The sequence below is a fragment of the Hemiscyllium ocellatum genome, chromosome 11 (genome assembly GCF_020745735.1).
Source record: "Hemiscyllium ocellatum isolate sHemOce1 chromosome 11, sHemOce1.pat.X.cur, whole genome shotgun sequence".
NCBI classification, from domain to species: domain Eukaryota; kingdom Metazoa; phylum Chordata; class Chondrichthyes; order Orectolobiformes; family Hemiscylliidae; genus Hemiscyllium; species Hemiscyllium ocellatum.
In genome coordinates, this window is record NC_083411.1 from 46292939 (window position 1) to 46320408 (window position 27470).

The window sequence follows — 27470 nt, forward strand, 5'->3', positions numbered from 1 at the left end:
GCAACGTGATAACTGCCACTTTCACCATCAACATCAAAATCAGTAGCAGGGCCGGGAAGAGTTTCAAAATGTGTTCGGTTTAATTTTGTTAAACCTCACTTTCCTTTTGACCCAAAACCACACATTTATGGTCATTCAATTCTTTTTTTCCCATTTTTACCAAAAGTCAACATACCTGTGTCACGTATACAAGGCCAAGGAAATAAAATAACAAACAAACACCAATGGTCAGGTAAAGACGCTTTGATCGTAGAAATTTAGGGAACTGATCCAGTAGAATGGTTATATTTGTTTCTGGTGAAAGAAATATCAAATGAGATTAAAAATTAACTATAATCTAGGCATTTCTGAAAAAACAGAGCATTGATCAAATCGGAATCCTGCAAACCAGAGGAACCGATAATGACAAACATCATTATCCTGAAAATTTTCTCTGTAACATTCATGAAACATAGGACAAGCAAGGCAAGGGAATAAATGATGAACAGTAGGATCCTATGAAACACTGAGATTAGAGAGAGCTTGGGGCATGTCCACCAGTCCATAAGGTATCAGGACAGGCAGATAAAGTGATTATGTAGGCACATGGCCAAGACATGGACTTTAAGAGCAAGTAGGTTATGCTGGAACTGTATAAAATGTTAGTTAGCCCATGCAGTGAGAATATTGTTCTGGAATCCACATTACAGGAGAGATGTGATGGCACTGGAGAGGGTGCAGAAGACATGTACTAGGATGTTGCCTCGGCTGAACAGTTTGATTGGACATGGTGAGATTAAAGTGGTGTTGTTTTCCTTAGAGCAGAGGAGATTGAGACGGGATGAGATTTAGATCTATAAAATTATGACGGCCATAGATATTTAGGGCAGTACAGTAGCTCAGTGGTTAGCACTGCTGCCTCACAGCGCTAGGAATCCAGGTTTGATTCCACCCTTGGGTGACTCTCTATGTGGACTTTGCACATTCTCCCCATGTCTACAAGGGTTTCCTCCCACAGTCCAAAGATGTGCCAGATAGGTGAATTGGCCATGGTATATTGCCCGTAGTGTTCAGGGGTGTGTAGGTTAGGTGCATTGGCAGGGATAAATATTGGATAGGGGAATGGGTCTGGGTTGGGAACACTTCAGAGGGTCGGTGGGGACTTGTTGAGTTGAAGGGCCTGTTTCCACACTGTAGGGATTTTGTTCCATTCTGTAGATAGGGTAGACCAGAAGATACTGCTCCCCTTGATGGAGGGAACATTGACTCAGGATATAAGTTTAAGGTAAGGCAGAAAGTTTAGGGGAGATGTGAGCAAATCCATGTCCACTCAGAGAGTGGTGTGAATCTTGAACTCAGTGCTTGTAAGGGTGGTAGATGCAGAAAACTTCATAACATTTAAGGAGTATTTAGATGTGCACTTGCAATACAATGGAATACAAGGTTATGAGTCAAGTGCGGGGAGGTAGGATGAGAATAGTTAGGTGTTTGTTTTAGACCAGAACAGATGCAACGAGCTGAAGGACATTTTTCTGTACTGTAGGTTTTATTGGCTCCAAGAGTTGGGATATCAGACTTTTGAATATTTAATGTCAACCATCACCATAAGGTTTGTTTTGGCCTTAAGCACTTGTTTGCATCAGGAACAAAGAAATCCAACTCTGTTACAGCAGTTTAATTCCAACAGTTCTTGCTTTCTCATCTTCTGTTCTTAAGTGAGATCATCTAAGAGGGTGGTAGCATTGAACCCGGACATATTGATAGAGCCAGAAGAAAACCGGTGCTTTCAGATATCCATTTGTTGTCTCTGCAGCAACAGCAGATACTGCTCTCGCTCCTGCAGATTTCATCCAAACCATAGTCCAGAATCTCAGTGAGCGAGACCATAAATATTAACCAACCTCAGAATGAAGGCAGTGTGGAACTGAGTTTTAGAAGTTTTGCACAATGTACTGATGACCCGACACTCTGCACACGATCCTGATGCCTGTGACCAAATATCTCTCTCAGTAATTCAGCCTCTGTCCTGGTTATGCAACACTCGCCATCTGCCAAGCTCAATGATGGGAGTGTAGAATGATTTGGGACAGGTCTGTCTGCTCCTGCTCACAATGATGAAGCTTCCAGGCAGTGTTTCCAGTACCTGGCTTCAACCTCACCATTGGCTTGGTGCCTTGACTGATTATGTTTAGATTTCATTTTCAGATTCTCTGGTGAATTGTGAACATTGTTGACGGATGAATGATTATTATAGACCTGGAAACTAGGTACAAAGCAATGACACTGAACATTACTGAGTGCAACACCTCAGTTATAACTGAATGACTGGATGCAGCAAAGTACAATCATTCTTTATGTACATTTTTATTGTCTATGATATAATTGGTCCAATAGTTTTATTATGTCAAATCTCTTGCCTTTCTCTCTATAGCCTTCTTCAATCCCCAAACCTTCCAAGATAATTGCCTTTCTCTCATTTTAGCATAATTTTCACCTCCAATTGTAATTTCTCCATTAATGATGACTATTAAATCGTCTAGACACCAAACTCTGGAACACCTTCTTCATCATTACCTTAGCTTCCTCACTAAAATCTACACCTTTGACCATGTCTTTGGTCATCTGACCTAATATTGTATGCAGCTTGGCATTATGCTTTGTTTTATAATGTTCTTATCTAAGTGAAAGAAAGCCATACTGTTTATCGGATGATAGATAGTAATGGGACTTGGTTTAGCTCAGTTAGCTGGACTGTTGGTTTACAGAGCAGTATAATGATAACAGCATGGGTTCCTTTCCCATTACTGGTTTGAGGTTACCATGAAAGACTCTCCTCAACCTCTTCCCTTGCCTGAGGTCTGGTGGCCCTCAGGTTAAAACACCACCAGTTACTTCTCTCACTAATGAGAGAGCAGCCCATTGGTCTGGTCAGATGATGGCGGCACAATATGTTAATGGTCTAAGTCTTGGTGTACAGGGAACAGCATGGAATTTAGAAGAATTGTAAAGATGATAGTGTAGGACTTCAAAAAGCATTGACAAGTTGGGGGACAGGGCAGATGAAATTCAATGTGGAAAAGTGGGGGCAAGACACTTTAGCACAGAAAATACATAGAGACAGTTTAAAATAACAGGTCTTATTCCAAAGGACATTCAGGAGCAGAGAATCATAGGTGTATTTATGCTTAACTCATTAAAGGAGAGGTGGAGAGAGTTGTTGATAAAGTGTATGGTATTCTATGCTTTATTAAAAAGATCAAGTGTAGGGAGGTTATAGGATGCAGGTTGGACCTTAGTTCTGGGTGCTACACTTTAGAAAGATGTGAGTGCATTGGAAAAAGTGCAGAAGAGATTTACAAAAACATTTTCCGGGATGAGAAACTTCAGTCATGAGGATAGATTGAAGAAATTGGGATTGGAGCGGCGAGGGCAGAGGTGAGATCTGATAGAAGTTTTCAAAATCATGTGGGGTCCAAACGATGGGAAATGAGAAACCGTTCCATTTTGAAAAAAGCCATAAACTGAAGAGCACATGCTTAAAATGTTATACAAAGTCAGTAAGTCCTTTTTGACACACATTTGAAATGTACCGCCTGGAAGTGTGATAGAGGACAGTTCAATTAAGGCATTTAAGAGTTAAAAATCACACAACACCAGGTTAGAGTCCAACAGGTTTAATTGGAAGCACGAGCTTTCGGAGCGACGCTCTTTCATCAGGTGATAGTTGCTCTGAAAGCTCGTGCTTCCAATTAAACCTGTTGGACTATAACCTGGTGTTGTATGATTTTTAACTTCGTACACCCCAGTCCAACACGGGCATCTCCAAATCATGGCTACAATTGGCATTTAAGAGGGTATTGTTGTTAATAGCCAATCATTATCCAAAATGCAAATTAAAGCAGCAGGTAATAGCCAATCGTTATCCAGCATGCAGATTAGGGCAGCAGTTTGGCACCCGGTCAAAATGCTCAGCAAGTCTGTACAGATGAGACAAATGGCTTCCTTCTATGCCATAACAATTTCTTCATTATGTGACTGGAGCAACACGTACAACAGTATTCCACAGGGGTTAGTATTAAGATTTTGATATAAGTCAATGACCTTCGGGGTGGCACAGTAGCTCAGTGGTTAGCACTGCAGCCTCACAGTGCCAGGGGCCTGAGGTCAATCCAGCCTTGGACAGCTGTCTGTGTGGAGTTTACACATTCTCCCATTGTCTGCATGGCTTTCCTCCAGGTGGTCCAGTTTCCTCCCACAATCCAAAGGTGTGCAGACCAGGTAAATTGGCCATGCTAAATTGCCCATAGTGTTCAGGCTAGGTGTGTTAGGCAGGGGTAAATGTGGATAGTGGGGTAGGGGGGGTGGGTTACTCTTCAGAGAGTTGTTGGGCCAAAGGGCCTGTTTCCACTCTGTGTTCTATCATTCTACAACCTGGATTTAGATAAACAGGGTGTAGTCCAAAGTATGCAGATAACGTAAATCCCTGAAGTGTAATAAACAACCAGGAGGATACTAACAGGCTTCAGGAGGGTGTGGATCACCAGCTGAAATGCAGAAACATATGGCAGATGATATCTAAGGCAGGGAGGTGCAAAAATTTGGCTGAGTGGGAAGAGTAGGGAGAGAAGATCCCAAAGTTAAAAGGTACAATTTTAAAGGTGGGTGCCAGAAGGAAGAGATTTGAGGTTGTACACAAATCTTTGAAAGCAACAGGTAATGTGAGAAGCCTTTTAAAAAGCAGATGGGACCTTGGCTTTTAGAGGTAGAGGGAAATGGTATTAGGCTATCCTTTATAAAGCATTGGTTAGGGTGTAACTGGACTAGTGTGGGCACTATAATTTAGGAAAGATGTTGAGGTCCAAAACAGGGTGCAGAAGGGATTTCCTGAAATGGTACAATGGTTGACGAACTTCCGTTATGTAGAAAAGCTGAAGGACGTGTTGTATGTCTGTCTTTACCTGTAAGAGAGGCCATCTCTAAGGACTCCAAGAATTGTGCTATCAAGTGTAGGGCAATCAATTCCTGAGAAGAGACATATTATTCAGACTAAAACTATATGTTTGTTTCCGTAGAGCAGAGAAGGTTAAAAAGGACATTTATTTTTGAGACAGAACAGAATAGTGTCCCTACTGTAGGGAAGCAGGCCATTCAACCTGTCCTGACCCTCTGAAGTGCATCCCACCCACACCTACCCCATTATTCTACCCCTGTATTTCCCATGGCTAATTCACCAAACCTGCACACCTTAGGACTATAGGAGGAAACTACAGGATCCAGAAGGGATCCAAGCAGACATGGAGAGAATGTGCAAACTCCACACAGTCACCTGAGGGTGAAATTGAACTCAGATCCTTGGTACTGTGAGGCAGCAGTGTTAACCACTGAGCCACCAGTCCCCCTATATTCAAGGCACAACATCTTTTGGGACAATAAATCAAGAGATTTTATTTTCAGTGTCTGTAGGATCATTCCCAGAGGATACACTTTGAAGGCAATTGGGAAAAAGAACTCAAATCAACACAAGGAATGCTTCCTTTACACAGTGAGTTGTCGTTATTCGTAGCGTACAGCCCAAATTGGTGGTGGAAGATGTTCAATAGGATTGTCAAAAGGAAATTTGACAAATATCTGAAGATGATAGGAAAAGTGTAGGACAAAGTAAACATTTAATAGACTACGTCACTTGTTTTTCACTTCATGCCTATAAAGTTCGACAGGGTATGTCATTTAGCTCAGTTGGCTAAATGACTAGACTGTGTTACAGCCGAGTACAATTTAGCTTTTTGCTCTTTACCCTGCCTAGAATTTTTGAGCCTAACTTTTTCGGTTTTTTTTGTTGAAATATTTCAGATTGTCAGTGAGTCATTCAATCTGAGAAAATGGAACGGGGCCCAATCACTCTGAAACTTGCTTAAGGCAATAGATACACTAAATTGCTACCTATAGCATGAAACATGAAAGGGCTCTTAGGTCCATTGGTGCTATCCTTTTCAGGGGCATTTACTAACTTATACAATCACAGGCTGTATGTCAACCATTTAATTTCCCGAAACAGCACCTTAAGCAGGAATATCCCAAAATGGTAAAACAAAAAGTGGTATATTCATCCATTCCTATCCTTGCAATCTAAAATCTTAAAATAGTCTCACTAATTTGCCAGTTCTGGTCACCCAGTTACGCAAAAGATATTGTTAAACTGGAGAGGGTTTAGAAGAGATTTACCAGGTTGTTACTGGCTATGGAAGGTTTGGGTTATAAAAAAATGGGCTGGGTAGGCTGGAACTTTTTCACTGGAGTGCAGGAGGTTGTGAGGCGACCTTACAGAAGTTTATAAAATGATGGTGGGTATAGACAGAGTTTATAGTAGTTGGCTTTTTCCTAGGATGGGGGATTTCAATACCAGGGGACAAATTTTTAAGATGAAAGGAGAGGGATTTAAAAAAGACAGGGAGGCAATTTTTTTACAGAGAGGATGGTTTTGTGTGTGGAATAAACTCCCTGAGGAGGTGGTAGATGTGGGTACAATTACAATGTTTAAAAGACATTTGGATAAAGGCACAAACAGGAAAGGTTTGGAGGGATATGAGCCAGAAGCAGGCAGGTGGGACTTGTTTAGTTTGGAATTATGTTAGACATGGACTGGGTGGGCCGAAGGGTCTGTTTTCATGCTGCATGATTCTATGACTCTACAATAGCAGTGATACAATCCCAGTACCAGTTTACATAGTTTATGGGGGCCCTATCTCCTCATCATCCCCCATACTAGCGGAGTGATTACTCTCAGAATATACAAAACCAGTTGCTGGCTTTAATGGAGAAAAATGGCTATAGTCCTTTTCTGGACTCTGGCTCCTTACATTTTATGAATAGGAGGTGAATAGTCTTGCCAGAAGTGACCACAGAGGCATAGATTTTGCATTTTTTTTAAACAGGAACTACACAAGTTTCTGAGAAAAAAAAGAGAAAACACAGTCAAAGAGCAGAGAAATTTACTTGTAACTGATACTAGTGAATAAGGAACAGATTTAACCCAAGTGTAATAGACTGAATGGCCTCCTTCCTTCCATCTTGTAACTGTCATCTTTTTCAGTTCAGAATAGTGCAATGCTCAGGAGATGTTGTCCTGCAGAAGTGGATATCTTGTTTGATCAATATGATAAACAGATAGCGCATCACAACTAGATATTGAATTTTTCTCAATCTTCACACCATCAAAGCCCAGAGAAAAAAACTGATAATCATCCCAAAAATTTCCTGAGCTTTACAATATCTCCTGAGCACTCAGCTGGCTTAAAATGATAGCACCACACCGCCTCGATCTTCAACAGTGAAAAGAGCATTACAGACGAGAATAGTCTATTGAACCTTAAACACCCTTAGCCAGCTGCATGTGTTAGAATAAATAGTTAGTTTCAGTTCAAGAACACTCTTCACCAAAGGAACCTCCTAGTCTAGAATTATTGCTGCTGATGTTAAAGGATGATCCCTTCCAGATATAACAAAATACTGAAGAAGTGAGAAATTGGAAATCTGAAACAAAAATTGATGGAAAAACTTAGCAAGCATGCTTAACATTTCCAGAGAGAGAAACAGAGATAACCTTTCAAGTAATTGACCTTCTTTCAGAAATGGTCCTTTTTTGCTCCTTTTCGTTTGGTTGATAGAAAGGAGTGGGGGAACCATTGAGAGGTACACAGGAGATTGTGGAGGAATAGAAGGAGGGGAGGAGGTAATGTAATTGCTGGCAGCATCTGAAAGCAGAGGGTGAGGGTTGTAGGGTTGAAGGTGAGGTCAAGGAAACATTATTGTAGCTGTGGCAGGAGATGTCATGGGAGTCAAAATGCTGAAATGGACATGGCCCATGGCCCTCTCAGCCAAAGTGGGGATAAGTCTGAGTAGAGGACAAGGGAGAACATGTTGGAAGCACTGGGAAAATAAGTCCTGACAGGAAGTGAATTGTGAAGATACATATTTGAGGCAAATTATTGCAATTCTAATAGGTACTGGTTGATGGCCTATCCCTAGAAATTGAGATAGAGGAATTACAAAAAGATAAGAAAGAAGTTAGTGATAGACATTTTAAAATTAAGGGAAGAGCAGAAAATTAAAGTAAAATTGATTGAATGCTCTACTTCAGCTTGAGAGCTGGAAATGTCAGTGATATCCTCATCCATGTCCCAGAAAAAGATGCAGAATCATTAATCGGAAGCATGGGAACACTGAAGCCGCCAAACTTTTCCAGACATTTGGACAGCATTGTTCTGGAGGATGATTGTGCTGCAGGAACTGTGGTTAGAGGAATAATGGATATCAACTTAAAATGGGAATACAAAACTGACATATGATCAGTGAGGTCCACATCTCAAGGGCCTAGCTATTTTCTGCACACCTTTCTGGGCTTTGATAGGATTTTGCTTATTCTGCTTGATTTATTCCTGCTGTCATTCTGCAAAAAAAACATGATCTGACCCCTTCCTGCTCTTCCTTCATTTGTCTGAATACCATCAACTAACTCCTCATCCCTATTGTTCTTAAATCTCTCCCACTCTCAAATCAAACAAAAACCTTTGTTATTTCTTCGGCATAACTTTTCTCTTATACTCTAATTTCTTATAAACTGTTCCACATTTTGTGCCTTTCTTGAAGAGACAATCATCATCTCAGGAAAATCATATAGCACAGATGTTATAATAGTTTAATTTATATCCACAGGACCATAAAACAAAGCCCAGCACAGCTTTTGTTCAAACTTATTTTGGGATGGTGCCTTAACAGCTTTCTCAGTTTTGCCAATTCCAATTGTCGTCCTAATCTTTAGCAATGCGATGGAAAGCTATTCAGCAACACTTGCTCATCAATAAATGGTTCACTTGTACTCAGTTGGATTCTGCCAGGGCTATTCAGATCCTTCAGCTCCTTACCTCGCCAAAGCCTTGGTCCAAAATATGGACAAAAGAGATGAAATCCAGAGGCAATGTGAGAGTGACTGTCCTTGACAACAAGGGAGTGTTTAACTGAGGGTTGGCATCAAGGAAGTCTAGCAAAACTGAAATCAATGGGAACTGGGGGAAAAGGACATGACACAAAGGAAGAAGGTTGTTGTAGTTGGAGGCGAATCAACTCAACTCCACTGAATTGCTTCATCAATGAACTTCCCTCTACCAAAGGAAGGGGTGAAGTTAACTGATAATTACGAAATGGTCAGCACCATTGGCAGCTGCAGAGATACTGAAGCATTCCAAAAACTGAGCAGGGCCAGCCAAATAAATCAGATTGGAGATTGGAAGTCTGCAGAGAGTTAGTCACTTTCCATCTCTCCAGTGCCAATCCACCATCTACAAGATAGAAGTGAGGATTGTGGGGAAATACTCTCCACCGCCCTGTTTGGTTGCAACTCTCACAGCTCTCAAGAAGCTTGACACCAACAAAGAAAAAAAGCAACCTGTTTGATTGTAATCTCGTCCACCGCCATTATCATTCATTCCCTTCACAACTGATACACAGTAAGAGCAACGTGTACCATGTGCAAGATGTGCAGCAGTAACTAACCAAAGATCCTGCAACAACACCTTTCATATCCATGAACTCCACCACCTTGTGAGTTCCCCTCCAAATCACAAATATCCTGGTTTGGAAATATATCGCTGGTCTTTTACTGTTGCAGGGACAAAATGCCAGAACAAATTCTTAATAGTAATGTGGGTTTTTCTCTGTCCGAAGAATTCAAAAAAGGAGCTCACCAACATGTTCTTCAACATCCTTAGTAACGGGCATTAAATGTTGGCCTTGCCAGACATGACCCCACCCCATGAAAGAATAAAAAAATGATGTATGCTTTGTGCACAATGATGCCTACACTTCACAGCACAAACCTCCACAAAATTATTTCATAATTTAATTTCATAAACAGGTCCCATCAGTGGATCTAAAGGGGCAACTATGATGTCTATCTGGGTAACCTGGCTATCCAAAAGAAACACACTGAGAACAGAACTACTCTTACCTTGGTCCAAAGGTTGTAAAAATCTGATTTCACTGCTGGCAGTCAACCATTTAAATAGCCAACTGCCAATAAGAATAACCTAAATGTGAGCTATAAATCACACCCAATCATTCCCACACTAATGAAAGCTCCTATTCTGGGGATAGGATTTGGGATTCTTGACTTCTGACTTTGTCACCACTAGAGGGAGACTCTAACATGTAACAAATCCAACCCTGTTTCTTCTTCTCTGTTGACAGCATTAAAACCATTCTCCTTTGCCAATAGGTAGTTTCACTAGATTCCTACTTCGATTTAGTTTCCAGCATGAGTTCATGAAACTCAATGAAATCTTACACTGGCTGTTCCCTAACCCGTTGGTGAACATTGGTTTGTTGCTGAAACCATTGGTCCATTGACTATCATTGAATACTTTCTGCTTCCACAAGGCTTTGTGGACAAAACATGTGTGTTGGCTCAAAAATGAGGTTTGTGAACCATACAGACATTTTTGACTCTCACACAATGTTCATGTTCCAGTATTCCTTGCAATCTACCTTTAATCCTTAGCATTTTTCCACCTGGATACAGTAATTTAATCTTTAAGTTTGTAAACTATGTATTTTCAGTCATTGTATCTGATTTGATAAGGCAAGGACAATTGTTCTTGTATCTAAACTTATATTCATTAGGGTAAACAAACTCTGCAAAACTTGAGTCAGTTGGATCACTACTTTTGTTTCAAACTTTTTTTCTCACTGAACTGCCTCTGGTGTCTTTTTTAACACAGGTACATAGCCGAGACTTGTTCTAAGGGAGGTGGGTGTTCACTGTGGAGACTTCTGTGTATATGTAAGTGCAAGTATTTCCACTTTTTTGGAAATGCGTCTTACTTCAGCACGTCTTCTGAATGTAACCTATAGTTTTGCAAACAGGTCTTTCAGTTCTACAGTGCTGACACTGACTCTTAGTCTTGACAGTTTGGCAGTATGAATACTGCCTGCCACCCTCTTCAGGTAGGATAGCACTTCTCTCAGGAGGAGTCTGTAAATATTTCTGGTTTGTTTTCCATATAATTTAAATGGTTTCCTTCACATTTAAATAAAACATAGGAACCTTCATGTAATAATTATTTTTGCTGTCATTCCTTCTTAGTATGATTATTAATTTTCATTGTAATAAAACTGTTTTAAATCTGCAGTATTTCAATAATGATGGCAATTTGTTATTTAAGCTGTTTTTTTGACATTCATCAATATTGTTTTATATTTTGTTTTTGTAATGGTTCATCATCTATTTTAAACTCTACTATAGCAACATTGCAGTCATTTCTTTGGCTACCAATCTTTGTAATGTCTACCTTGTAATAATACTGTCTTAAATGTTTCCATTTTTAAAGAGAAATTTTGCTAAATGCTGTTTCTGCGATGATTACACATTTTAGAATCCTGTTTCCTTGCAATATTGTATTTCTTTACTGATTATTTCCAGTTTTTTTACTGAAAAAATGGCATCTTCCCACTAGTTATAGGATTTCCTCACTCTTTGTGACAAAGCAACATCTTTCTCACTTCTTTGTGAGAAAAATGGGCATTTTTACCATCTTTAAATGATTCAAAACACATTGTAAATTCCTCTGCGCAATCATTTGTATAAAACCACAACAAAGAACTCTGCATGCTGGAGATCTGAAACCAAAGCAGGCTCTTTATCAGAACTATTAGCAGCTAGGAAAAAGTGGTAACACTTCTATCAACAGTCACTGGTCTTGCAACATTTACTCTGCTTTCTTCCCACAGGTGCTGCCAGACCTGTTGCATTTTTCCAGCAATGTCACTCGCTTTCTACAGGACATCTTTTGCTAAGACCGCTTCAATTTGATATTTCTTCTATTTACTGTTGGGATGTGGGCATCACTGACTGGCCAGCATTTTATTGCCCGTCCCTAGTTGTCCTTGAGAAGGTGGTGGTGAGCTGCCTTCTTGAAGTGCTGCAATCCAACTGCTGTGGGTTGACAATGCCATTAGGGAGGGAATTTGAGTGACAGTGAAGGAACGGTGATATATTTCCACCTCAGGATGGTGAGTGGCTCAGAGGGGAGCTTGCAGATGTTCCCATGTATCTGCTGCCCTTGTCCTTTGAAATAGAAATAGTCATGGGTTTGGAAGATGTCTTTTCAGGTAAATTTCGGCAGTGCATCTTGCAGATAGGCCACACTGCTGTTACTGAGCATCATTTTTAGAGTGACTGAACATTTGTGAATCTGACTTCTTGGATGGTGTCAAGCTTCTTGAGTGTCATTGAAAATGTATTCATTCAGACAAGTATGGCTCGCGTTTTCTGTTTGTCTAGCTCACACTGTTTTCCTTGCTGTTCTTATAGGTTTCTTGGTGATTTTCTCTTTGGAACATGTTTTTTTGCTGCTCCCATGGTTACTGCTGACAGGCGATTATTAAGTTTCAGTTGCTGTCTGTCTCAAATTTCAAATTACCCCAGGTTATAGTTCAACAGATTTATTTGAAATTCCAAGCACTCAAAGGGTGTGGTATGATCGTGAGGTATAATACATAGTATTTGTAAGCAAGAAGTTAACAACCTTAAAATTAGTTGCCCTTGTTGAATCCTTTAATCAGTTGGGAGGTAGACTGCTGATTAAAATGCAAAATCTAGATTCTATTCAAGTCATTGTCCAGAGATAATTAACAACGTACAAGGGGTGATATCTCAGGACAGACAATGCACTTCCGGTGTAAGTCCCCAACTTTGAATCTAGTCTATGTTTTAATCTCAGATCTGTTTTTTTTTGCAGAAAAGAATCTTGAATCCAATAATTATTCAGCTTGAAACAGACAGATTCAAAGAGGGACCTCACACCTAAAGATATTGCCTCTTGTACATTGATGATGCGGCGGTGCCAGTGTTGACCTGGGCAGGACAAAGTTAAACATCACGCAACATCAGGTTATAGTCCAACAGTTTTATTTGGAAGTACCAGCACTGCTCCTTCAACAGGTAACTAGTGGGGCAGAATTATAAGATAGAATTTATAGCAAAAGATCACAGTGTCATGCAACTGAAATGATATACTGAACAAACATAGATTGCTGTTAAATCTTTCATCTTTCGAATGGGTTGCAGGTTTCGATTCATTAATATATAAATCCCAGAACTTCTTTTAAGCCACCTTCTTGAGATAACTTAAGGTTTTATAAACAAAAAGGTAACATCTCAGCTCAGACAATGTATTAAAGGTGTGAGATTAGAGTCTGTCTGTATCCTGGTTTTGAATCAGACTGGTTCTATTTCCAAAGTAGGTATTTATAAAATGTTACATGGATTGACAGTCTGAATTGACTGCCTGCAGATTGTGTGCTTTTTGAACAAAAATAGAATGTATCTGCAAATACAATTCTGTAAATACAAATTCAACCCATAGACTTATATATGAGTGTGTGAGTGTGAGTGCACGTGAGAGAGTGTGTGTTAGCATGTGTGAATGATTGGTAGAGTGTGTGCACAAGTGTGATGGAGTATAAGCCTGTGAGAGGGTGTGTGCATGGGTGTGAGTCTGGGGGGTGTATGTGTGTGTATAAGAGACAGCGTGTGCATGAGAGAGGGCCTGAGTGACTGTGTGAGTGTGTGTGTGTGGTGTAGTGGGGTCACCTGTAGTGTGACATGAATACAAGGTCCCAGTTGATGCCTTCCTCATGGGTACCGAACTTGGCTATCAGCCTATATGGGCGGCACGGTGGCACAGTGGTTAGCACTGCTGCCTCACAGTGCCTGAGAACCGGGTTCAATTCCCGACTCAGGCGACTGACTGTGTGGAGTTTGCACGTTCTCCCCGTGTCTGCGAGGATTTCCTCCGGGTCCAAAGATGTGTGAGTCAGGTGAATTGGCCATGCTAAATTGCCCGTAGTGTTAGGTAGGGGTATGGGTGGGTTGCGCTTCGGCGGGTCGGTGTGGACTTGTTGGGCCGAAGGGCCTGTTTCCACACTGTAAGTAATCTAATCTAATCTCTGCTCGGCAACTTTGCGTTGTTGCATATCCCGAAGTCCGCCTTGGAGGATGGTCACCTGAAGGTCTGAGGCCAAATGTCCCTGACTGCTAAACTGTTGCCTGACTGAGAGGGAACACTCCTGTTTGTTGATTATTGTGCGGTGTCCCCTGATCCGTTGTTGTAGCCTCTGCTTGGTCTCGCCAATTTACTAAGCCTCAGGGCATCCTTGCCTGTGTGTATGAGATAGAAAACGTTGGCCAAGTCACATGCTGTGTACATGGTGGGTGGTGTCCCCACATGTAATGGTGATATCCATGTCGACACTCTGACACATCTTGCAGTGGTTGCCGTGATAGGGTTACATGGTGTTGTGGTCGATATTGTCCTGAAAGCCAGGCAGTTTGCAGTGAACAATGGTCTGTTTAAGGTTTGGCAGTTGTTTACAGGCAAGAAGTGGAGGTGCAGGGAAGGTCTTGGCGAGGTGCTCATCCTCATTGATAACGTGTTGCAGGCTGCGAAGAACATGGCATTGTTTCTACGCTCCCAGGAAGTACTGGACAATAAAGGGTAACACATCAGTTGCATCCTGTGTCTGTCTCCTGAGGAGGTCATTACAGTTTCTCCCTGTGGCATGTCAGAACTGGCGATCGATGAATTGAGCATCATACCCTGTTCGTATGAGGTCACCTTGAGGTATCCATTACATTCCTCCTCATCTGAACAGATCCTGTGTATATATGGGGCTTATCTTTAAGGGATGGCTGTTTCGATATGTTTAGGGTGGAAGCTTGAGAAATGCAGCATTGTGAGACTATCCGTGGGTTTGCAGCAGAGTGAGTTACTGACGTGTTTGTCCTTGATGGGAATGCATGTTTTCAGGAATGAGACAGATACTAACGAGTAGTCCATAGTAAGTTTGATGGTGGGCTGAAACTTGTTGATATCACTGTGCAGTTGTTTCAGTGACTCCTCACCATAGGTCCAGAGGAAGAAAATATCGTCAATATATCTGGTGTATAGTTCTGGTTGGAGGTCCTGTGCAGCAAAGAAGTCTTGTTCAAACTTGTGCATGAAAATGTTAGCATATTGGGATGCAAATTTGGTCCCCGTGGCTGTTCTGTGTGCCTTAAGTTATCTCGAGAATGCAACGTGAAAGAAGTTCTGGGATTTACATATTAATGAACCAAAATCTGCAACCCATTCTAAAAGATTAAAGACTTTACAACGATCTAAGTTTGTTCAATATATCATTTTAATTGCATGACACTGTGATCTTTAGCTATAAATTCTATGTCTTATGATCCTGCCCCACTAGTTACCTGATGAAGAAGCAGTGATCAGAAAACTAATGCTTCCAAATAAACCTGTTGAATTATAACCTGGTATTGTGTGATTTTTGGCTTTAGCCACTCAGTCCATCTCTGACATCTCCAGATTATGTATCTTTTTTAAAGTGACAATGCTCTTACTGTGGTAAAATAACTTCTATTTTCAAAAGTCATTTCTTTCTTTCTTCTTCAGCCTGCCCCATCATGTTATATACTTAATTCTGTAATTTGCTGCCACCAATCCTTCTTTGTCTTTGTTGTGCTTAGGGCTTAGCTAGTTGTTAATAGTAGAGGGTAGATCACTGGTGAGTCTAAATGGGCAAGGTTTGACACACTTCCCTTGCATAAAAAGAGAGTTTATTACGTGACAGCAACAGATGCAGTTTGCATTAACTTAGGACTATCACGATCTGAGCAGGACACATTACTTCCTTTCAGGAACTGATGCCCATCTGCACTGCCTCTACTCAAAGTCTGTGTGAAAGCATCGGACCAGGCAGCGTTCAATGCAACATTATGGTAATCTTTACAGGACTATGACCTTTTATCGCAGAAGTACGATCCCATTTCATGAGGAGAGTGAGCAGAAAATTGGTACAAAAACACGATGAACATTTGTCATCCGCAAAGAAACTTTCTCACTGTATGTTATAAAGCAAATATTTTCTATTTCTTTCATACTTTCACTTGAATGAAAATGGTTGGGCATTTGGTGAAATTAAGCAAAGATGATGCTTACCCACAGTCGCAAATTGAGTGTCGAGTCCCAGAGTGAACAGCATGAGGAAAAATAAAACGGACCATAACGGCGCCCATGGCAACTGTGCAAGGGCCTCTGGGTAGGCAATGAAGACCAAACCAAAATCTGATGAATGAATTGAATTGACATTATGTAACTAACAGTGCTGAAAAGAGAGAAATGCTGAAAATTGATGTAATCACAGGATCATACAAATTCTTGCAGAGATAAAAGAAACTCTTCTGCCAAGTATCATCAACTAGCCACAAAACGACATGGCCCACTCTCACTAGTATCCTTACATATAAATACGGAAGGACACCACTTCGACTGAGACATCACATCCATCCTAGGACGAGCCAAACAGAGATACGCACAAAAATTCCTAGAAGCATGGCATTCCAACTGGAACTCTATCAATAAACACATTGACTTGGACCCCATTTACCACCCCTGAGGAAAGAAAAACAGAAATGACATCACCAACCCAAAGAAACCCAAACATATAAATAGAAAGCAGGAAACATCAGCAGTACTTTGTCCAGAGGTTCACTGAAGATGTTACCTAATATGGTGACGAAACATCTGAAAAGGAACCTTCCAGCTCAGCGAGCAAACCTACATCCGGGTGCATTAAGATGTAATATTACCAACATTGTCTTTGCTTTACACCTCAAACACCAGCTGGAATAGGATTTTAGAGTTAAGTGATAAACACAAATGGGTTGCAGGTGATTTAAAAGGAATGTTGAGTAACTATCTCGAGAAACCCAACATTGCTATTGAACCTTTCCCAGAAAATCTTATAGAAATTAAAACTTAATGCCCATCGAACATTTGCTAAAGTTGTTCAAAGAACTGAAGAGATTAAAAAGGAAGTTAACACTAACAAAGTATCTAACTAGTGGGATGATTTATGGGATCGGGGTACATGTGTACAGATTCACCCTTGGATTAATCTTTTAGCACATGTTGCTGTGTCTCTTAATTTTTTAAATTTTTTTTTACAGTTCAGCTTCTTGAATAGAAAAGAGAAATAGCACAACAGTTAACCACAGAACTGATGTTACCCAGGTGAAATTTTAATTATTTGTACAGTGTAATGTTAGTCATACAGCATTAGTTAGTTTGACTGAATTCAAATACTTACCCGTGAGAGAGAGAGAGAGGTCTTTGTTTGTGATGCATTTCACTTGGGAGGCTTCAGGATCAACAGGAAGCCCTGTGGTGAGGTGACCAGCAGCAGAAATGACTATGAGACTGGTTGAGCTACAATCAAGCATGCTGGGAATTTTGGCCAAGCTAATATACTCTGACCTCAATTAAAACTGCAGCCAGCACCTACAGTTTCTTCTGTTGACCAAATAAGGTAAGTGTCCTATTGGTCTCGAAACATGCTCACTTACATGGAGAATGGAATTTGGCTGTTTATAGCTTGATGTATGTAATTGGGAATTGTTTACTAGCAAATTCCATTGGCTGGCATTGGACAACGTGATCAAGATTTGATTGATTCATTGGCTGAGTGCCAGAGAACTTTCTGGAGACTGAGCACATTTTTGGGATAAAAGTTAGCGAAATAAAAGGATTTTCTAAGAATCCTCCATACCATATTGGAAATGCATGTGCCCTGAAGTAATCTTCAGAGAGAACAAAGAACCATAAAGCAGGAATAACATGGAGAACAAAGCTGGCCACTTCACTCAAATTGAGATAGTATTTGATCGAAGGCAAATTTATTGAGTTCAAGTTAGATTTAGGGTTAAATGTGGATTAAGTAAAGTAAGGTGAAGTGAAGTTAAATGAAATGAGTCCAGGTTGAAGTTACATTAGATGAAGTAAGAAGGAAATGTTATAATGAACGTGTGTTTTATATTAAGTATTGATATTTAAATAGTGAAATAAAGAAGGGGTTGTTTATTTAAGTTCTGCGTCAGTTCCCTGTTTTTAGTCTGTCACACAGGGAAGAATAAACAGTAGTTCTTTTCAGGCATTGACACAGTAAATCTGATCTATGAGTTAAATGTGTTGCTGAGTCCCTCTTTATTGAGCAAGATTAAAAATCACACAACACCAGGTTAAAGTCCAACAGGTTAACCTGTTTGGACTATAAACTGGTGTTGTTTGCTTTTTAACTTTGTTGACCCCTGAACTTCCACATCACTGAGCAAGGTGACAAAAGAAAAGCCTCGTTCAAACCTGTTCCTTCTGTAATCTGTCTGGTGTATAATGTGGGAGGGATTTCCTCACCACTGTTCTGGAGATTCAAAAGGATCATTCACACTGGCTTGGCCTGGCCATCTGTTGAACGATTTCTTGACTCAGTTGCTTTCACTGAGGTGGTCAGAATCCTCACAATCACAGCATCTGTCTGTCAATCCCACATTAATGTGCAGAATTCTGAGCATGTGGTCCCACAGAGTTCAGGAACCAGCTTGTGTTATGTTTTCCAACCAGTGAAAACAGGAAAGCAAGAGAGGAGAGGTGGTTTTACTTTCATTGTTAATTCAAAGAATGAGGGTATCACTGTCTAGGCAGCATTTATTGCCCATCCCTAATTGCCCAGAGGGCAGTTGAAAGTCAAACACATTGCTGTGGGTATGGAGTCACATGTAGGCCAAACCAGGTAAAAATGGCAGATTTCTTCTTGCCAATGGGAGATGGATAGCTCACTATTTAGACAGATAGCATGTTATTCAGGTGGACATCAACAGTGAGCAGTTCAGCCTACCTTCTCGCCTTGTCTCATTGTAATATCACAACATGAGTCTGGGCAAATGACCCTCGAAGAATCAAGACTGCAACTTGCATGTGAAGAAAGGATGGGTGGGAGTTATGTGAAGAAAACATTTATTCATCAGTCACATAGAGGGGATTTAAGAAAATGAAAATGTGGGTAGGGCTATAGATAGAAATTAGAGTTCACCAAAAACACCTGGCTTTAACTGCAATGTGATAAACTAATCTGTACAAATGCTCAGGGAGAGCTGGGTTGCCCATTAAAGGACTTTAATCGCAAATTTGACTGCGTTATTTATACACGCTTTCAAACTCTGCATCAGTTCGATGGGTTTCTCTGATTTCCTGCATGTTCCAGTTTGAGCAAAATCAAACCCAAGGAAATGTCAGTTTGTTCACATTCAGTGAGAGATGATTTTCTACACTTTGGTGATTTTCTGAATCACAGAAGGATGGGTGGGATTGTAGCTATCTTCCAATATCCCCAACACTGGCACAGGTAACAGCCTGCTGTTCATTGGCATGATGAACAGATTAAACAGCAGACTGGCTAGCAGTGATGAGGGGAGTTGTGTAGTGAGAGGGGATTAGCTGAGAGAGAGGAATACAGCTCACTGAATAGCTTTGCATAATCCAGGTAGAGATAGACATGGAGGAAGTAAGGACTGTAGATGCTGGAGATCAGAATCAAAAAATGTGGTGCTGGAAGAGTACAGCCAGTCAGGCAGCATCTGAGGAGCAGGAAAGTCAATGTTTTAAGCATAATCTCTTCATCGGGAATGTTGGGGGGGTGTGTGCCCAAGGGAACTGAGAGATAATGGGAGGGGTTTGGGTCTCGGGGGAAGATAGTTTGGAATGCAATAGGTAGATGAAGGTCGGGAATGATGGTGATAGGTCAGAGTGGAAGGTGGAGCAGATAGGTGGGAAGGAAGATGGAAAGGTAGGACAGTTCAAGAGGGTGGTGCCAAGCTGGAGGGTTGGATCTGGGATAAGGTGGGGGATGGGAGATGAGGGAACTGGTGAAGTCAATGTTGATGCTGTGTGGTTGGAAGGTCACAAGGCAGAATATGAGGTGGTCTTTGTCTAGAAATCAGGTGGTTAGGATTTGGCGGTGGAGGAGGCCCAGGACTTGCACGCCCTTGGTGGGATCGGCTACATGGCGGTGATGTTGTGTCCTTGAGACAGGACTGAACAGTAACATTTCGGGCAGTTCAGGTGTTTGCCAGCTGATGGCAGTAGCTACAGCCTTCTAGTACATGTTCTGTTCTCTTATACCCTGAACAGTTCAGCCTCTCACACTTCCAGAGATGGTCAAACATAACGTTTGAGGTTTCCTCATGGCCAGTCAACAAGTGCAGCAAAAAGATGACTGCAAATCCACATCACTTATTTGTGTCATCTGCAAACTTGTCTAAAATGCATCCACTTTCTTCAACAAACTCATTTGGATTGTAAGTGATTGTTGCCCCCTCACTGATCCTCATGGGACACCACTGGTTACAGATCACCATCCTGAAAATACATCTTTGTCCCAACTCTCTGTCTTCTATTAGTTATGTACCATTTATCCATGCTAACGTATTACGTTCAAATGTGATTGTCTTTCAATTGCCTTCTGGGAAATTAAGAATGTACAATTAATGCTGGCCTAGCCAGTGATGCCCACATCCCATGAATAAATATTTGAATAAATTTATTTTTATCTTGTATAAGGTTTAAAGCAGAGATAAGAAGATTGCAAAGCTAATTGATTTGAATCGAATTGAATTGAATTTATTGTCACATGTACCGAGACACAGTGAAAAACCTTCCCTTGCAAGCAATACAGGCAGATCACAGAGTTAAGTAGCATAGATAAGTAACTAATAGGTAAACAGTGGCAAAAACAAAAACACAGGTACAGGCAGATCTTAAGAGTTTGTGAGTCCATTCAGTATTCTAACAACAGTAGGGTAGAAGCTGTTTTGAAACTGGCTGTTACGTGTGTTCAGGCTTCTTTACCTTCTCCCCGATGGTAGAGATTGTAGAAAAGCATTGCCAGGGTGGGATGGATCCTTGACTGGTCAGGCAGCATCAGGGGAGCAGGAGAATCAATGTTTCAAGCATGAGAATGCTGGCAGCCTTTACATGGGCCTGGTAGATGGATTCTATAGATAGGAGGTTGGTCTTTGTAATTGTCCGGGCCGAGTTCATCACTCTCTGTAACTGTCTCTGATCTTGGATGGTACAGTTGCCATTCCAGGTAGTGATACATCCAGACAGAATGCTCTCGATGGTGCACCTATAAAAGTTGAAAAGCACAGCATCAAAGAAGCAGGAGAATCGGCATTTCGGCCATAAGCCCTTCTTCAGGAAGTTGGCAAGGGTATTTGCCATCATGCCCGAATTTCCCCAGCTGTCTGAGGAAGAAGAGACATTGTTGGGCCTTTGTAACCAGTGCGTCCACATGAAGAGTCCAAGAAAGCTTGTTGTGGATGACCGCTCCCAGGAGCTTGACACTCTCCACTTGTTTCACCTCTGTGCTGTTGATGTGTAGGGGGACATGAGTAACATCCCACCGAAAGTTGATAATGAGTTCCCTGGTTTTGCCAGCATCGAGAGCTAGGTTGTTCTCAGTGCACCATTTTTCCAGATCTTCAACCTCCCTTCTGTAGTCTGTTTTGTCGCCATCTGAGATTCAACCGAGTAGGCTGGTGTCATCACCATAATGAAAAGAATATAAATTGGTATTATTTCTGACTACACAACAGGATCTTAACAATGCATTTTCTCAACCACTTGTAGGTATAGCTTTGTACAACGATAATGCCATGCTCTTCATTTAACTCCTTTGCTCTGTGGAGGTTGTGCAGACTGGTTAGGTCCATGTCCTCATTGCTCTTGGTTGCTAACTTTTGAGTTTTGCAGCTGGAAAGGGCCTCAGCAATACCTAGTTCAGCTTCATCTATGCAGGGGCATTCTGAGCCCTTAGAAGTCAAGGCAGGTTATATTTCACTGAGGTACTATTGGGTAAGAGGGAAATGAGGGAGATGTAGAAATACTTTAAGCTGAGTCACTATCTCCACATCTCTTTTTACTGCTTCCTTCGTGCCATAGCTCCATGTAAAAGTGGGAGATTTCCTGCAAATCAGGGCAGAATTGTATGGTGCTGGAGAAGCACAGCTGGTCAGACAGCATCAGGGGAGCAGGAGAATCCATGTTTCAAGCGTGAGGCCTTCATCAGGAATTCCTGATGAAGGGCTCATGTTCGCAATATTGACTCTCCTGCTCCTTGGATTCTGTGCTTTTCCAGCATCACACTTTCCAACACTGATCTCCAACATCTGCATTCCTCACTTTCTCCTGCAAATCAATCCAGCATTATAAAGCTGAGATGTTGGCTGTCCTATCAATTCTGGCAAGGATTTGGGGCATCAAGAGACAGTGCAAATGGAGCCAAGAAATGAATGCATTCAGTTTGTAACCTCGTTTGATAGATCTCCCTGGCAAAAGACATCATTGCAATGCCTTACATCTCTGTCATCTTCTCTGTAATTGCATTCTGTTTTTTGGGGGGTGATAACTGTCAGTGCATATTCTATGCTGATGTTCAGCGCCTCTCCTTATTGTTGACTGAATGCATTTCCGGTTGAGTAGAACTTCAAAATGAGCTGCGTATTTCATCACAGACTCTCAAAAGCTGCCCCGGCCTCTATCAGCTGCCTGTTTTTCCTTTCGAGTGAGTTGGGTGCAAACCTGATTATTTGTCTACATCTCCAGGCAAAGTCGCAAGGTGAAATCTTACAGATGTCTGAGGAACATGGGCTCTGGTGAGATGTACAGCGGAATCAGGCAAACAGAGCAACTCGCTGCATCTTTTCCGGCATTTGCTGAGCAGAGTTGCTGGTTAAGAGGAATTATTGCTTTTTAAACATGTAACTAATGCCACAGCTCACCTCATTAATATTCAGCTTTCTGCCTGAACCAACATGCCGAACGGTCAGACGTAGATGTTCGTACCTGACAACTTCAGTTCATACTAGCTGAGGAACCTCCATATGTCTCTGCACTGAAAAGCAACCCAGGGCACAATCCAAATGCACCAGCAAGTGGAGTACATAGAACCAGAATGGGCATCATTCAGGTATAACACTGGGGCTGAGGGAACAGGCGAAGAGTTGGAGGTGCAGTTCAATATGATGGGTTTCCACATGAGTGCAAATATGCTGTGTGATAGAGCAAGGTAAAAGGGGACATGAGAGTTAGGGTTAAGTTTAGGGTTAGTGTTAGGGTTAGGGGTGCCTGATGACCAGGCAGAGGTTGGTGCTGATGGTGTCCACCAATAGCCACAGTCTCTGGCCATCACTTGCTGTTCTCTAGATGCAAATGCTACTAGAAAAATGACTGGGTCGGGTGGAATCAATGTCACTTTCTTATTGAAAACACAGGATCCACGTCTGCTGGACCTTAGGAAACTGAAGGGGCAAATACATGAAGCATGGGTTTGAAAACCTCAGTTATATTTCTTTGCACATATGCAACAAATGCAGAGTGAACATGCCTAGGCACTGCTTACCGCTCAAAGATGGAGGCCATTGATGCTAACTAATCTAACTTTGCCATTTCAGTGATGCAGAAGTTAGAGGTTTAAAAGGAGGTGAATGCTGGCCCAAAAGGGTCCTGGAATTTATGGAACTTCTGAAGGTTAGCATAGGATGAGGGGAGCACCTCTGCGTTATATCACGGGTCAGTATGATGTTGGATTCTTGTGCATGCAATGACAAATTTCATGGTTGATGTGAAGGGGGAGGGGTTTGGAATGTGGCACTGGGCACCGGGGAAAGAGCAGCAGTGACTTAGAGAGTGGGTTCAGACTGGATGTAGCTAGGCACAGATAAACGGTGTGATCTGGTGGTTCAAGAGCCACGAGGGTGAGAGAGTGGGGTTGTATGGGTGAGAGAGTAAATCTCCATTTAGATTAGATTACTTACAGTGTGGAAACAGGCCCTTCGGCCCAACAGGTCCACACCGACCCGCCGAAGCGAAACCCACCCATACCCCTACATTTACCCCCTTACCTAACACTACGGGCATTTTAGCATAACCAATTCACCTGACCCGCACATCTTTGGACTGTGGGAGGAAACCGGAGCACCCAGAGGAAACCCATGCAGACACGGGGAGAACGTGCAAACTCCACACAGTCAGTCACCTGAGGCGGGAATTGAACCCAGATCTCTGGCGCTGTGAGGCAGCAGTGCTAACCACTGTGCCGCTGTGCCGCCCACTAAATATTTAGGAAATATTTAGATATTTATTTGTGTTACCATGTCCTTCAGTGCTTTGGGTCAAAAGCTAGAAAATAGGATGAGAGTAAGCAGACAGAGCAGTACAGACATGAGGATCAAAATAACTCCTTCTATGCTCGAAACATCTTTGAGTCCATGAGTCAATAAAAATAACAGACACACTTCTTTTAAAGAAGTGTATCTTTTATCTGTACTTCTTTTAGTCTTTGAATCTGCATTGTAGCTGACAACTATATTGCTTTTTAATGGAGCAACTGTTAGCAATAGTGGTTTAATAAACAAATCTTCATCTTGATTAAAGCTTTCCTGTTCTTAATTTTTAAGTTGGAGCACACAAAAAAACTAAAACAAAATGATCTCCAGGATTGATGTATTGATACATTGAAATATTGCTTTGTTTTTCAAGAGCACGGATTAAAGTTGAAATGTGGAAGCCGATTTTAAACTTAGCAATTAATTTTGCAATTCATGCAGCCAGGGGAAAGTGAGGACTGCAGATGCTGGAGATCAGTGTCGAAAAGTGTGGTGCAGGGAAAGCACAGCAGGTCAGGCAGCATCCGATGAGCAGGAGGGTCGACATTTCAGGTAAAAGCCTTTCATCAGGTGTGGAGAGTCAATGTGTCGGCTGAGAACCCTGATATATTCAGGCCATGGACAATTAACTTCCTGTCAAACCCAGACAGGCCTGGAGCTGCCTGGCCAAGTGCTAACGTCCACATTGTTTCAGAACAAACCGTTGTTTCCATTTCCAGTGAAACTGCTTTGTTAGAAAACTGCTACACAGACTTGGTGGTGTCCAGCTCAGTAGGAGGCCAGAGACATCGCATGACAAGTACAGCACTTGACAGTTGAAGGTTCAAAACCGTGTTCTGCTCCATCCAAATATGGAAAAGTGTCACCTCAATGAATCTTCCTGCGTCCCAACTGATGCTAGTGTTGGACATGGGCCACAGAGTCATTGAGAACAGCACTAAGAGGGGAATAAAAGAGACCTTTGGCTTACTCTGCTTTTTGCACCTTCTTCAACAGAGAGATGACTGTGGTGAGACCATCCAAAGACCAGAACAAGCCCTAGGTGAGAGGGGAAGCCCAAATTGATGACCGCAGATCCTGAAACATCAGCCAACCTTTGAAAACTGAGGAACAACCTGTCTCAACGTTAGTGAATGGAAACCAGCAAACCAACAAACAGTTCAGATATAGCGATAGGGCCCTGTGGATAGGGTATTGGAAATGTGTGCCAGAAGTAGATAGCTAGTGTTGATTTGAAACTGGTTACTTAGAGATTTAAGACTATTTACTGAAAAGTCCTGTGAAGAAATTGATAGAGTTGAACTAATATACAATAGTAGTCTGCTAAATACTGTTTTTCCTTGATAAAGTGTTCAATAAAGTTGTATTTTTTTATTCATTCACGGGATGTAGATGTCACTGACCAGGCCAGATTTTATTGCCCATCCCTAATTTCCCAGAGGGCAGTTGAGAGTGAACCACGTTGCTATGGGGCTGGAGTTGCTTGTAGGCCAGACCAGGTAAGGATGATAGTTTCTTTCCCTAAAAGGCATTAGTGAAGCAGATGGGTTTTTAAAACAATTAGCAATGGTTCCACAGTCATCAGTAGGCTCTTAAATGGTGGTACATGTACCAACTGTTTCACTTTAAAACAAAGGAAACAAAACAAGCTGTACAGATTTGCATATCATGGAACACTCTGTAGCCATGCCTACTGAAGTGAGTACATGAGACATAAGATACTCAAGAGGATGAGACCAAGTGACAGAGGAGAATGAAAAATTAAGGATGTGAGGAAATGCATAGACTTTGATGGGTGCAACTGCAGGGTATGTTATAGTGAGGTGATGCCGTAGGCTGCAGGAAGCAGAGTGAGGGGGTGACAATGATGTCAACAGTGAGAGGTTGGTGAATGTGCAATTACGCTCCGTTTCCTATGCTGAATTCAGGAGCTTGTCGTGACTCTCCTGCTGCTGACCATCTGAGCAAATCCTGCTGCTTGCATCTTGACAGTAAGATTTCTCCTCTCGTTGCTGTGAAACAACTTCCCACCTTCTCCCAGCCCCAAGCAGTGTGTGGAGGGAGGTGGCACTGAACTGTGGTGGACACTTCGAAAGTCACAACTGCATTCTGGAATTTCCTGCTCTTTCCTTCCCAACCTAGGCTACCTCAATTTTTCTCTTTTAATTTGTCCTTTAAATGTTGCAGTAGTGATTGTCTCCTGCAGGCCTCCATCATGTGCTTTGGTGCAGATTGGATCACAGGTAAAATTATAACCAAGTGGCTGTGTCGTTGACTGACATTCTGCCAACACTTTATCTGGTTAATATCAGGGTCCCAGTTCATCAATCCATTAATATCAGAGATATTCCACAGCAATGCCATCTCAAATATAGAATACCTGAATGGTCTGACTGGGTATGTAGACTACATTACACTGCAGTGTCACACAGACCTTTTCTCGAACTACCTGCCAGAGCAACTTCCAATGACCATTCACAATGGGATCTGCAAGAAGAATGTCAGGAAGTTGTGGCTCAGCACACACACTAGAAAGTTAGCATCAAACCAGCCCCTAGATGTCACAGCTCAATTTTGCATTGTTAAAGTAATTAATTCACTGTAATTATGGTTTTCACCCCTCTGAGGCAGATTACCTTGCCAGCATGAAGTGCTGGCCATCTGATCAGAAACGATGGGAACTAGTTGTGCTACGATCCTCTTTGGCTGCATGTTCTGCAACCAATCCTTCCTTCAATACAATCGGAACCTTGGGGCTGCCTTAAGTGCTGGAAGATTAACCGCTAAATTGCAATGAGTACACAGGACCAGGATTCAAGCACCTTGAGCCTGTTCTGTCATTCACTGAGATTGTGGCTGATCTGTGGCCTAATTCCAGATACCTGTATTTGACCCATGTCCGTTAAAAACTTTGATTCACAAAAACATATCTACCTCAGCTTTAAACTCTCCATAACTTACCTACAGTCTCTTCTGTGCCTAGCTGCAAGTCAGGAGTGTGATGAAATACTCTCTACTTGCCTGGACGGGCACAGCTCCAACAACACTTAATAAGTAAACACCTGTCAGGCAGGGAGGAAGTGGTTGAGCGAGGGACCGTGGTTTACTAAAGAAGTTGAATCTCTTGTCAAGAGGAAGAAGAAGGCTTATGTTAGGATGAGGTGTCAAGGCTCAGTTATGGCATTTGAGAGTTACAAGTTTGCCAGGAAAGACCTAAAGAGAGAGCCAAGAAGAGCCAAGAAAGGACATGAGAAGTATTTGGCAGGTAGAATCAAGGAAAACCCTAAAGCTTTCTATCGGTATATCAGGAATAAAAGAATGACTAGGGAAAGATTAAGGCCAATCAAGGATATTAGTGGGAAGTTGAGCGTGGAGTTCGAGA

At 41.7% G+C, this 27470-nt stretch overlaps 1 protein-coding gene across 1 annotated transcript in view; it reads right to left on the minus strand.

Annotated features, from left to right (window-relative positions):
* Window positions 1-27470, minus strand: part of LOC132820192 (sodium- and chloride-dependent neutral and basic amino acid transporter B(0+)-like) — a 114156-nt gene that overhangs the window by 47464 nt on the left and 39222 nt on the right. Inside the window, exons 9-10 of the mRNA XM_060832161.1 lie at window positions 16029-16154; window positions 176-294 (exon numbers count right to left, since the gene is read on the minus strand). Coding sequence (XP_060688144.1) covers window positions 176-294; window positions 16029-16154 — 245 coding nt within the window. The remainder of the gene's footprint in view (window positions 1-175; window positions 295-16028; window positions 16155-27470) is intronic.